The 13563-nt window shown below is 35.8% G+C and overlaps 1 protein-coding gene across 1 annotated transcript in view; it reads right to left on the bottom strand.

Moving 5' to 3' along the window:
- Window positions 1–7505: 7505 nt before the first annotated feature.
- FAM83B (family with sequence similarity 83 member B) overlaps window positions 7506–13563 on the bottom strand; it is an 82749-nt gene continuing 76691 nt past the window's right edge. Inside the window, exon 5 of the mRNA XM_054568829.1 lies at window positions 7506–9789. Coding sequence (XP_054424804.1) covers window positions 7506–9789 — 2284 coding nt within the window. The remainder of the gene's footprint in view (window positions 9790–13563) is intronic.

The following is a 13563-nucleotide window of genomic DNA, read 5'->3' as shown; positions in this document are numbered from 1 at the left end:
CATCATTTTCTTCTCTTTCTTAAAGCAAGCCCTTTAACATTTTTTGCAGTTTTGGTTTGGTGTTTACAAACTCCTTTAGTTTTTTCTTGTCAGAGAAGGTTCTTATTTCTTCTTTGAATTTAAATGATAATCTTGCTGGGTAAAGTAGCCTTGGTTGTAGGTGCTTGCTTTTCATCACCTTGAATATTTCATGCCACTCCCTTCTGGCCTGAAATGTTTCTGTTGAGAAATCAGATGACAGTCTAATTGGTGTTCCTGTGTAACTACCAGATTTTCTCCTGCAGCTTTTAGGATTCTCTCCTTGTCTTAAGCCTTGTCACTTTAATGGTGATGTGTCTCAGTGTAGGCCTCTTTGGGCCCAACTTGTTTGGGACTCTATGAGCTTCATAGATTTGTGTGTTCTTACCATCACCAGATTAGGGGAGTTTTTGGTCATTTTTTCAAACAGGTTCTCAATCCCTTGCTCACTCTCTTCTCCTTCTGATATTCCCATGATGTGGATGTTGTTATGCTTCATGTTGTCCAAAATGTTTCTTAAGCTCTCCTCATTTTTTTTAAATTCTTTTTTTTTTTTTTTTTTTTTTTTGCTGCTCTGTTTTTTTCTGCCTTATCTTCCAAATCACTGATTCAGTCCTCTGCTTCACCTAACCTACTGTTTATTCCTTCCAGTGTATTATTCATTTCAGATATTACATTCTTTATTTCTGACTGGTTCTTTTTTATAGTTTCTATTTTTCATGCTGTTGAGTATTCTAATGATTATTACTCTAAACTCTGATAAATTGCTTGCCTCTATTTCATGTAGTTCTTCTAGAGAATTCTTTTGTTCTTTTGGGGCCTGTTTTTTATTTTTTTTCTCATTTTGGCTGCCTCTTTGTATTTGTTTCTATGCACTAGGTAGATTTGCAAACTCCAGGGCAGACCTTTGTCAGATACTTCTTGCGACTGGCCCTGTGCAATCTGTTCGGAGCTGTCAGTGATCCACAGCATGTGATTCCCTCTGTGGGGGCTGTTTGTGTGCAGAATGAACCAGGCTGAGCACCAAGGCCAGCTTTTATCAGCAAAAGGTCTGAAGGAAAGCCAGCTCAAGTCTCAGAGGTCCCAGATATCTACCATAGTTATTAAACTTAATCAATGATATAAGCCTCAAGCTGTACTCAGCAGCCTGGCTTAAGTGCCCCAGGGTGGGGCAGAGTAATTCCTGAAGACAGGGCTTTTGCTTCCCCTCAAGATGATGCCACTTGGAGGGGAGTGCTCTGCCTAAGAAAGGTGGCTACTGCTCTATGGGGAATGACTCAGCACAAGACTCCTAGTGTCCGTTCCTTCAGTTCTTTTCCCAGAGCCACCAACCCCAGATGATACTCATGCATCTAGTCCATTCTTCCCTCCTTTTGCTGGAGCCCCAGGTAAGTGCTGCAAATGAAATTTTGTGTGTTGGCCCTTTAATAGGTTCTATGCATCCCCAGCCATCTTTCCCTGGCAGACAGAAATGCTACTACTTTTCACAGCTGGATGTAATCTGGGTTTCTTTCCTGGCTCTGTTGCTGTAGGCTGGGGTGCCGAGCTTGGGGCTTAGACCCCACACTCTCGGGGGAACCCCACAGCCCTTGAAATATCCCTTTGTAACTTCAGCTGCCACCCAGGGGAGCCCAGCCAGCCCTCTCACACATCCTCCACACTCCCTATTTGTCACATTTTGTGGTGAAGTGGTTTCTTCTGTCTGTCCTTGGTTGTAAAGCTTCTCTCCAGCAAGTGATAGGTTGGTTATTCAAGATGATTTCTCTACAATTTAGTTGTAATTCCAGATTGGCCCTGGGAGGAGGTTGGTGTAGCTTCCACTTACTTCTCTGCCATCTTGCATCACAGCATATACATTTTTGCTGTTAGTTCGGGCTAGTCTTAAAACACATGAAACTTGTAAAGCCTCTGATTATTCAAGACATTTTTTTTTTTAACTTACTCAAAAGCCTACTATAACTTACATAAATTCAACAAAGTAGGTTCCAAGTATGAGTGTTAAATAAACGAGCCATATTGTTGAAACCGTTTATTATGAGAAAAATATCCAATTTGTTGTTATACTTTTAACTCAAGAGTTTTCTTGTATATATTGCTTGCTTCTGTTTCCTACTGCTTTCAGCTCACATGATTCTTTTCTCCAGGCAGGACACACACTTACTCCTTTTAATGCCCTTCCCTGTTTATCTAACCCAATTACCTCAGGATGATCTTTGACTGCTCATATTAACTGAGCCTATTCACAAGTTTCCTTTATGATGGCCACAAAAAAGTAAATCCTTGTCTATTTCCCTTGCTATTCCATTGAACCAGGATTTTCTTAACCATCAGCATTTATGGTAAATAAAAAAATAAAAACTGTTTTTACTTAAAATTATATTTACCTACTTAAAAACACTTGCCTTTACAAAGACACTATTTTATTTCCAAAACAGTATTTCAACTGTATCTTAATCTGTGATATAAATTATTTTTTTCCTAAGGAAAACACATTTTTAAGTTTTAAGTTACTTTCAGACTTTAGCTTATTTAATGTCACTAATTGATCTAATATAAAAGTTCCTTTTGAATCTTTTACTCAGACTAAATGTCATACAAGTCAGTAACTATTTTTAAAATGAAATAAATTCCCTATTTTTCAGTCACTGGCTATTTAAAATTACTCTATTGCAGACAAAATAGAAATAAAGAGAATGAGTGCATATAATAGTTAAGGAAAAAATAGTCACAATATCAAATTTGGATAAATTATTATATAAAATTGCTAATCAAAATAAATCTAAAAGTGTTTAAGGTATGGTTTCAAAATTTGTCCTTGGAGGCAATATGGAGAAATATGCCCTCACTGGTATGACTCTGTTGGTTAGGCATTGTTATGCAAAGCAAAAGGTTGCCACTTAGATTCCTGTTCAGGGCACATGCCTGGGCTATGGATTTGGTCCCTGGTTAGGGCATATGTGAAAGGCAACTGAACAACGTTTCCTTCTTTCATCAATGTTTCTTTCCTTCTCATTTTTCCTCCCTACTTCTCTCTGTAAAAAGAAGTATATAAAAACCTTTTAAAAATTATGGAGACATTTAAAAATGTATAAAATCTAAATTCATAATATAACAACTAATTGAAAGTATAAGCTTATGTGAAAATCCATGGTATGAAGATAATAAATAAACACCTTACAATATGTTGGTATTTGTACAAAATTATTTAATATTCATTTATTGGATTTAAAAACAAAAGTTAATTTGGAAGAATATTTCTTTGCTAACATTGTCTATTAAAAATTGACTATTTGGTTTATAATTTCATCTTTTTTAATTTTAAATATTATAAAACCAAACTAAATATTATGATAAACTTAAAAAAAAGCACCACACATAGTTAACATGAAATAATGATTCTCCTTTATATTCCTTATCATATAGGCACATTAAGAATCAACAGATATTCATAAAAGACAAATATCTGTGAAATAATAGTTGAATAACCAGATGATCTTGAGAAAGTTCAGGTTGAATACAGTCAGAGTTCAACCTTCTTCCTGCTTATCTAGATCACACCAAATGTCATCTTGATTGAACAGGGTATTTGCTGGCCCAAGTGAGACCACCAACACATACTCACACCATAACACACCACATCAGAATCGTGGCTGAACCCAACTGTTATGATAGAGAAGCACTGATGTGTTCAGGATACAGGCACTTAACTGTTCTGAAGCTATCTGCCAAGAACTTTGAAATCACGCCTATTTTCTTGAGTTTCTGCTTACATTTAAAGTAATGTACTATGTAGAGAATAAAAATTACCTTATTTAATGTGAAAGGACTCTTACATGATGTTATCTTTCCACCAATATTAATTTGGGGAAAAAAGAAATTATATTGCTTGAAACACATCCGTGAAGTTTGGAGTGTGTGTTTAAAACTCAAACTCTGAGTAATTATTTGGAGTATTGTGTGCTTGTTCAGTCTTAACCTTGAGCAGTTTCTGAGCCACAGAAACTTTGAAAATTTACTCTATGTAGAGATTCTGACATACAGATATTTCTGAAAAAAAGGAAAATAAAGAAAAAAGGCAAAGAATAAATCTGCTGTGCGAAAGCCTAAACTGCCCATCAAGTAGATAAAATAAAGCATCTAATACTTCCCAATTTCACTAGGGAGAGGAGGAACTCACAAACTATTACAGCTGTTTCCAGAAATGATGGTAGTTGCTGTACAAAACTCCAAGCTCTTGCTTGTTGTTAAACTTGATTTACATTTCAGTCTTTTTGTAATTTTGGCTTTAAAATTACGTTGCTCTAAATTTTCAGGATTTGTGTTTTCAGAGCTGCCTAATAACAATTAGCCCATTATTCCCTTATCTCTGAAAGATGCCCCATCGAACAGTAACAAAGAATGGGTGTTACATTAAAGTCCATCTGGTTTGTTTAACTGTGGGTTCTGCCTTTATTAGATGCATAATAAGGGCTATAGTCCAGAATGATGGAAGTCAGGTTTTCTAAGAGCAAAGTTAAAATTTTTTCACTAACTTCTAACATTTTAAAATAACCTGACACTATCTATAAAAAACTTGCAATTTCCAGATGACTCTAAAATCAACCCACTAACAATTAAAAACAGCTTTTTTATTGCAACTGAATTCTTTTTATTACAAGGAAATACACATTTCAAAGGCTTATTTATTTATTTATTGGTAAATATCCCTGGTTACCTTTTCTGTGAAAAATGACTCTCCCCTCTAAGTTTAATTATGCTATTAATTTATTACAAAGTGTGTAGAACTTTTGATCTATTACACTCAGTTTACCAAAATAAAAAAATCCTATGTTGTAGAACTTGAGAATTCCCTAGGTTATAATGAGAATTTTAACACCTATTTTTTGTGAATGATGTGAAACTGAATATTATATTCTGTATTTGTGTTTATAAAATGCTGTTGCTCTCCAATATTGTTATATTTTTGCAATTTGTAAAGGGAGAGCAAAAGAGAGTGACTACTTTCAAATGAGGTTCCTCAAGCACAAAGAAATAAGAAGCCAGTAAGCTATGGTGTAGTATAGCATTAAAAATATAGGCTTTTGCTCTGGCTGGTGTGGCTCAGTGGACTGAGCACCGGACTATGAAGCAAAGGGTGGCCTGTCCAATTCTCAGTCAGGGCACATGCCTGAGTTGCAGGCCAGGTCCCTGGTGAGGGGCTTGCGAGAAGCAACCAAACATTGGTGTTTCTCTTCCTGACCCTCTCTCCCTTCCCCTCTCCCTAAAAAATAAATTGTCTTTAAAAAAAAAAATACAGGCTTTTGTGTTTAAACTCCAGTTCTACCAATGTAGAGTTGTGTAACTGTTGGAAACTTACCTAAATTCTTTGAGACTTAGTTTTCTCATTTAGGGGGTGTGTGCGGGGGGAAGGTACGTATGTACTTCACAGAGTTATCATGAATATTCAACTAGATGTATTTAGCTTTGAATTCCATTCACTGCCTTGCTTCCTACCCTAATGGGTTTTTTTTTTCTCTAGGACAGAAGCAGGTTATAGCTCACTAATGGTTCCTCTTCTTTTCCTCTCATTGTCACAGGTCAACTGGAAGGGGATCAAAAAGACTGCTTAGCAATTAAAACTGTCCTGCTAGGTTACATTCAGAAATCAGTCTCAATTTAATTCCTTAATCCTACCTACTATGATTATTTTAAGCCCCATGTATCTTTGTTGTCTGGTGGAATTCAACTAAACTTTTTTTTGGTTGATTGCTGTTGAGTCAGGGTATATAAACGTTTTTCTCATTTAATTCCTAACAGTTTGGGCGAGGCAGAAGATGAGCACATTTGGGAGGTAAAGTAGTGTGCCAGGATGTTATAGACACCTTAGTATCATTACTTATTAGTTATGTGACTTGGGGCATGGTGTTTCTGAATTTCAATGTCTCAATTATCACCTCAATCATTAACTATAAATAATGAGGGCACTGGTACCCACAAAATGCCGCTGAGATTACTTTAGGTTCAGGTTCAAAACTTGTCTAGGGTAAGTACTCAATATATGTTTTCTTTTCCCAACTGTCATGTTTTCCCCATCATATTTCTTATCATGGTTTCATGGAAAATTATTTGAATGACAGATATGTTAATGCCATTATTTTAATTATTTAATAACATAGATATTAATATTTGACTAATCTTGCATTTTTAAAACACTACTACCTCATACAGCAACTTAGAAGGCGTGAAATTTAAAGTGTTGTAGAAACCCTTCCCACTTCTCAAATGATGCATGTTTCTAGAATTCTGTTCTTTGTGGATGAAGTAAAGCCAAGTTAAAGTTTCTGTAATGGATATGGAGCTTTTATTTCATTACTCTAAGAAAGGCAAAGGGTAGCTTATGATCTGAGTATCATCATCAACTCAAGATATAGGAGCAGTTAAACTCTTCAACTAGGTGCCATGGTCATGGAAGAATAGACTAGAGCACCACTTCTCATATTCACCACAGCACTCTTATGAAAACACAGCCCAGTCACACTGTATTTGGCACAGCATTAAAAAAAAAAACCAACAAAAAAAAAAAAACACACACAAAGACTTTTGCAATCAGAACACCAAAGCATTGTCACACCAATCTTAAGATAAAAATGTATTTCTAAAATTTTTTATGTTAGAAAAAGGATATGAATAATTCGCGTTTTTCAATTCCTGATGGCTTGTTATAAGTTTGAAGGAAGAAACAGCCAAGGCCAGCAGCTACTGGGCGAGTGAGCACAGGCTCCCTGGCAACAGTGGAAAGGAGCACGCCCGGGATGGTTCTTAGGGGCGAAGGAAGACAAGCCCCTGCGATGTCCCTGTACTGCAGGAGGCCCATACTTTGCAAACACCCTCAGGCAAAATTTGAAAAAAATATATGTTGAGATACGTGGTTTAAAATTTACTGTGCTGCCCAACCTGTTATATATGTTCCACAGGAAAAGCGATAAAACATTAATAAAATATAACACGTTATCCTATAAAATTTAAAGGCCGTTTAAAACCAAAAGGCTTTGTCTTATTTTCTCATAACCTGAAGTTATGAAAACAGTATAAAGATGTGTTATAAAGGGCCACTGATAGTATTAGGATCCTTTTATAAAAGACTTTAAATAAAGGAAAAACTTTGGAATAAATGGTTAAAATTCACATACCATCTTGCCATTAAAGTTCTTTTCAAGTCTTAAGATCTTCAGTCTGATAAAAACAATTTAATTCCACTTTTTACCACTGCCATTTAAAAATGTGTTTATAGAGCCATTCTATTAGTATAATTAAGGACAATTAACGTTATCACACAGAACAATAACTTTACTGTACATAGTATGTTGGTAAAAATACACATCATACCCAAAATCTGCCCCTTCCGAAATCTATTGACATGTTACAAAAACAGTCCACAATGTTCTTTGGACAAATATTTATAGCCACATTCACTTTGAATTTTAATATCTACTTGCAATTACGGTATCTCATTTATTTTTGTGTATGAAGTTTCCAAACTTCTGCATAAATCCTCGAAACTTGTTTTCATTTGGCTGATACGTGTGGTAAACGTTAGTGTTGTAATTCAGCATTGGGCTGGACCTGCCGTAACTATTGCCCACCGTTGTGGATTTTATTTCTGGGCGGTGTATACTGGCATTTGGCATGGTGCTGGTTGGCTGAATAGAATTCTCAATCTTACAAAACGGCTCAAAACGACTATAAATGCGCCGGTCAGTTGACTGAGTCCTTACAAGCTCACTGGGCTTTGGCCTTGAAGAAGCTGGTTTTCTTAGAGAACCAACAGCATTAATCTCCTTCGAATCTCGGTATTGTATCTGTTCCGTGTTAAATCTCGGGGCAGACGCGTCCCCTGCCCTTTCCAAGAACTTCTTTTCAACTGGACCTGGTGAAGGTATCATTTCATTACTTTCATTGGATGCAGAACTTATCCCCTGAGATGAGCTGACTGTTATATCTTCCTTACTCTTGTGGATGCTGCCTTGAGAGTTTGTTGAGGAAGTACGCTTTCTTCTAGGCGATGAATCAACTTTCGGTTCTGATTTTCTTGGGTTTTGATCTTCAGCCTCAGAAGCTAAAGTGTCAGAACTACTACACATTCTGTAAAAGGGGGATGTTTTACTTTTGGATAGAGTTTCTTTCTTTTCTGGGGTAAGGCTAAGTAAGGACCTTAACTTCTGAGATCCCTTTTTCAAAAAGCTGGGGGAACCCTTAACTTCTTTCTTTGAAGTGAGTTCTTTGTTAGGTTCCTCTTTATTCACATCGAGCAAAGCAGCAATGGAAATTGACTTGGTAGCTGTGCCGCTCGAAGGGTCTCTCTTGACCACCTCCTCCTGCTCTTCTATGCTATTGGTCACATTGTGCATGCTTTTAGAACTTTTCAGCAAATCCTCTTTGGGTTTTTCTGGTTGTCTAATTCGATTCCTGGTAAGTGTGCTATATACATAGTGCTTACTGTTTCCATGATCTAAATTGGCTTTTGAGTAGTCAAAGAATGGGAAACTTCGTCTTTTAAGCATATTCTCATTTGGTTGATTCTTTAGATTTTCTGTCTGCTTATTTACACACAGATTTGTATATAGATAGTTGTTTGACTCTGTCCTCTGGCCACTCGTAGCTTGGCTTAAGACTGCAGAGTGGTTTTCGGGAACCTGCGAGGTGTGCATTTTTGGCATCTCTGACTCTGATGGTGGCTTGGAGCTTGATTCTGGCAAGGGTTTGTCTGTCGAATGCTCTACACTCGTAGGGGTGTCTGGGATCTCTTTAGGTGTGTCACTTCCCTGGGAACCAATGATAGTTGAATTTGAGGAGCCAGTTGCACAACTATTAACTTCCTGCTGCTCAGGTAAGGTTGGTTTAAACACAAGAGAGGGGCGAAGCCGTGAATGGGTATAAAGGGCATTGGCTTTCAAATTTTCAGAACTATCATAGCTCTCAAGCCGGTCACCTAGAGCCGATCCATTAGAATCAGGTGAAGCTTCTGAATGATCATTCAAGTAGGATTCAATTCTCCAGTTACGCAAGAATGACTTCGTGGTATTCTCAAGGGTTGGCATTCGTTGTTGCAGAAAGCGAACATGATTATCTGTCCCATTAAAAGACCTCCGCACATTTGAATTCCTTTCTGCAAAATGTGTTGTCTTCCTCTGGGCAAGCCAATTGCCAAAACTTTGGGGAGGTGCGTTCTGGTGGCTTGCATAGCCTCCGCGTGATGAAGATGCCAAACTATCTGAAGACTTTTTCCAATTACCAGGAGGACTGATGGTTCGATTCACAGTCCTATTCAGCAACAGGTATGATGCTGTTTCTGGCTGTTCCCCAGCATAACTATGCCTCTTCCAATTTTCATTCTGACTGGGCTGACACTGACGGATTGCATTTGGACCATTAAAATTTGGAACAAAATGAGGTTTATATCCATGATTTCTTATGCTATATTTGTCATGGTCATTCCGGGTATATATCCCTCTTTTGAAGTAACTAGAATCTAGTTTATGAGCGTTGTCTTGTCTACCAAGAATGTTTCTTTGGCTAGAAACAGAAGCTAATGAAGAGACTGAACGCTGGTAAGTGCCATTCTCCCACAGAGCCTTGCTATGCTTCACCCGGGCTGATTCTTCCTGAGCGAATGAACTGGGGACACATGATCTGGCATAGAGAGTTCTAAATTCTTCATCAAAGGACTCAACAAGATGTCCTGTGATTATCTGAACCATGCTGAGGTGAGCTTTTTCAAATGACCACATATAGCTGCAAAAAATAAAAATAGGAAAATTTTACATTTGTTGAGTTAAAAGATATATAGTTCTACTAAGAGAAATGTGTCATTTCATGTTGACAAGAGTTTTTCTTTTTTCCTTGACTACCATAATTGAGAACACCTCCAATCACTACATGCCTGTAATATGGATATGTTGCCCACTTCCATATTCATACTTTAAATAACAAATCAACTCAGGTCTTGGGTTTAAATCCACCACAATTTCTTACACTGCTTATGAGAAGTCCCAGGAAAAGCCACTTTGCATTTTGCATCTCTGCCTAGTAAGAATTTGTAGGGGAAAAAAATGCATCCTGGCAGGGTTTGGGCAAGCTTACATTCCAGGAAAGGTTGAGAGACCTGGCCTTTGCGGAGCTCTCTAGTCACATGACGTTGGGACTCTGTTTCCTCCTATCCAAAATGAGGAAATAAATAGCAGAGTTGCTACAATTCCTTATAATTCTAACATGTTACAATGCAAGATAGGTCTTTACTAATACATATATTTTTCTCTCTGTGGCTTAGTAAATGTAATTTAGGATTCTGAGGGTTGTAAACAGAGAGAGGATTTGTGGGCAGCAGCCTCAGTCATTAAACAGTGTACTCAGAGTATACAGGATTGGTGAATTTAATCCTCACAAACCATGCCAGTCAGAATGCCAATTAAGATCTTTTAACGCAGGTAGAGTTTCTAGGAAAATGAATTTATAACTGCTTTACAGTTCTTTGTGGAACTTCTAATCCCTTTTCCAGAGTGTAGAGCCAATAGTTATCTTGAAATTTCATGTAAGATTTTAAATATGATGTTCAAAAATCTGAATAGTTAAACATACAAAGCCACTGGGCTGAAAAAGAAATAAATCACTAATATGTTATGTAATGTAATAACAGGAATTTATTGTTTATAGAGGGGAGACAATAATGAAGGCAGATGAAAATGTTTTAAAAAAATATGCAGAGTAATAATTTAAAATACATAATATATTATCAACAGCAGTCTGCAACTTAATTATTCTGATATGTTTAATTTTATTTAGAATACTTACTGAATGGATGGTATGAGCAGGACATTTACTAGGTGCTTTGTATTTATAGATATGTTGGCCACCAGCCTGACTTAAAAGATATGGTACAAAAGTGAATTATTTGAGAAGTTTTTAATCCGGCTCATGAAGACATGAGTACAAAATATGTTGGAAACAGCACATAAAGGTATGAATAATCAGCTATCGAATGTAAGAAAATCCCTCAAGAAGTGAGATTTTAGCAATATTTTGATAGAAACTAGATAACCTTGAAGTTAAGACAGGAAAGGTCTGGGAGGACAATTTGTGTGGAAGAAGAAACATAGAAAAAGGAAGCAAAATGGCCATGTATTATAGAAAACTAAAATCAGCTTATATTTAACTGAATTACAAACACAATATAAGAGATGGATGAACACTGAAAGCAAAGTTTGCATAGAATCTGATTCCAAGTTTGAATAAGTTCTAATAAAAAATATATGTTTGAAGAATTATTTTTTCTTCACAGCTACTTGTATTATAGACTTGAAAGATGAGGAATTTAGTTTACTATGATGAGTAAAGTAGTTAGAATAAGGTGATAAGAGACAACACCAGAGCAGAAATTGAAATAATGAGTAAAATTATTGAGCCAGTAACAAAAAGAAAGAATAAGAATATCTGCACATCATAAAGGATATGCGTAGGTTATGAAATAAGAATTACCTGTAGGTATGAAACTTAGGAACCTGAGAAGATAGTGGTGAATGTGTAGCAATTGGGAAAGATTCTATGCTTTGGTAAACCCAAAAATAATATTGTAGTAGAATTTCAGATAATAGAAAGACATTCAATTGGAAATATTTAATTTAGAGATTATTCTCTTGAAACACTGAGCATTCCCAGAAATAAAAGAACTACTTAGGCCAACATTAAGGGATCTTCCTGTATAATTTCCAGGATCCCAGCCAGTCACTATTCTGTGAACTATCTGTTGATAAGCATTTCACACAAAATTTCTAGTGAGTTCTATACTCCCTTATTCTTAAATATAAAGACATTGCAGGAGATTGGTAGACATTACATACAAGAAAACTTAGAAGGTCGCTTACAAAGCTTAAAAGCTTAGATGCAAAACTGAAAGCAAACCAAACACACATAAAAAAGGCACCCAGAGGAAACAGAAAATACACAAATAAGAATACATATAGATACACACACGCAATTAATATCTTCAAAGAAATAAGAGGGAAGATTATAACTATAAAACATGAACAGAATGCTATAGAAATATTTCAAGTAGCAGACATTCAAAATATATAGCAAAATTTAAAAAGAAAGATATAATAGAAGTCTTGAAAGATGTAATTGAGAAATCCCCCCGTTAGTGTAATGTCCCCCACTCCTGGATGGAAAATTGTATGGAAAAAAAAAATACAGTGGAAGCAGAAATCTGGTTCATAAGAATTCCAGAGGGAGACAACAGAAATAATTGAGTAGAAGAAATTACCAAAGAATAAATAAGAAAACTTTTCAGAAGTGAAAGGTGCAAGAATTTGGAGTGCCAGAACAACAAGAAAAAAGAGGGCCTAGATGCAAAAGCATCATAATAAATTTGTGAATAGCATGGAATAAAACGGAAATCCTAGACACTTCCAGAAAGGAAAAAAAAAAATAAAGTTACATGAAGAAAACTGCAATAACAATTGTTTGAGACTTCTTAAATAACAATTTGAATGCAGGGCAATGCCTTCCAAATTTGGAGCAAAAGGGATACAATTTAAGAGTTTCATCCCTTGTTAAACCATAAATCATCTAAAATTATAAATTTGGGGGTTTAAAAAATCCCACACTGATAGAAATGTTTCTGATCAAACTTGGGAGGAAAATCAAGACTTGGAAACAAAAATGAATTTAAAAAATGGGATTAAAAATGGGATTTTACAAACTGTAGTTCAAATTACCCAGGAATATAGGAAATACCAGGATCCCAGCTGTGCTCCAAGTTAAAGACCTGCTAGTCCAGACTGGATATCACAGATTTTTGGTAGTACCTTAGCATTTGGAAAAGTTTTTATGTACTAAGAAATCAGTAGACAACTGGGAAAAAAAGATAACAATAATTAAATAGAAAACAAAGACAATGAATAAAACCAAAATAAAATGGTCATTATTAACTTTGTTATGAAGAAAGAAACAATCATAAATCACTCCATTGCTCATTAATGATCAATTTTGATACAATTTCAGTAATGTAATCCCATTCTTATCATTTAACAAAAAAATTGTAATAAAAATGTATTGGGTGAATGGGGACCAGTAGAGCAATTAGATATGAGTGGTTACAAAATATAACTCCTCAATTACCATAATATAAAGTCAAAATATCATATCTAAAAGTGATAAATCAAGAAACAGCAGTATAATCACATGATTTAAGAGAATGACATACAAAGAACTAGCTAAAAAATTAAATAATTGTATCTGGAGGTAAGGAATTAGGAGCATATTGAGATGGAGTTTAAGGTATGTTTAAGATATGTTTTGTATTGTGTTATCTTTTAGTAATACTTGGTTTTTAAAAAATATGCACATATATTTACTTGGATAAATATAAAAAATTATTTTATATTATTTTTCAACCACAGCTTATATGCAACACCATTCTGCACCAAGTTTCATATATACAGGAAATGGCCGGTAAACCATGCACTCTATAAAGTGGTCCCCTCAGCTGCTCCAGGTACCTACTGGGTCCCA

The sequence above is a fragment of the Pteronotus mesoamericanus genome, unplaced genomic scaffold (assembly GCF_021234165.1).
Source record: "Pteronotus mesoamericanus isolate MK-2021 breed Mesoamerican mustached bat unplaced genomic scaffold, CSHL_Meso_final contig_20, whole genome shotgun sequence".
NCBI classification, from domain to species: Eukaryota; Metazoa; Chordata; class Mammalia; order Chiroptera; family Mormoopidae; genus Pteronotus; species Pteronotus mesoamericanus.
Note: the sequence above shows the minus strand (reverse complement) of the source record. Positions and strands in the feature narration are given on the sequence as shown.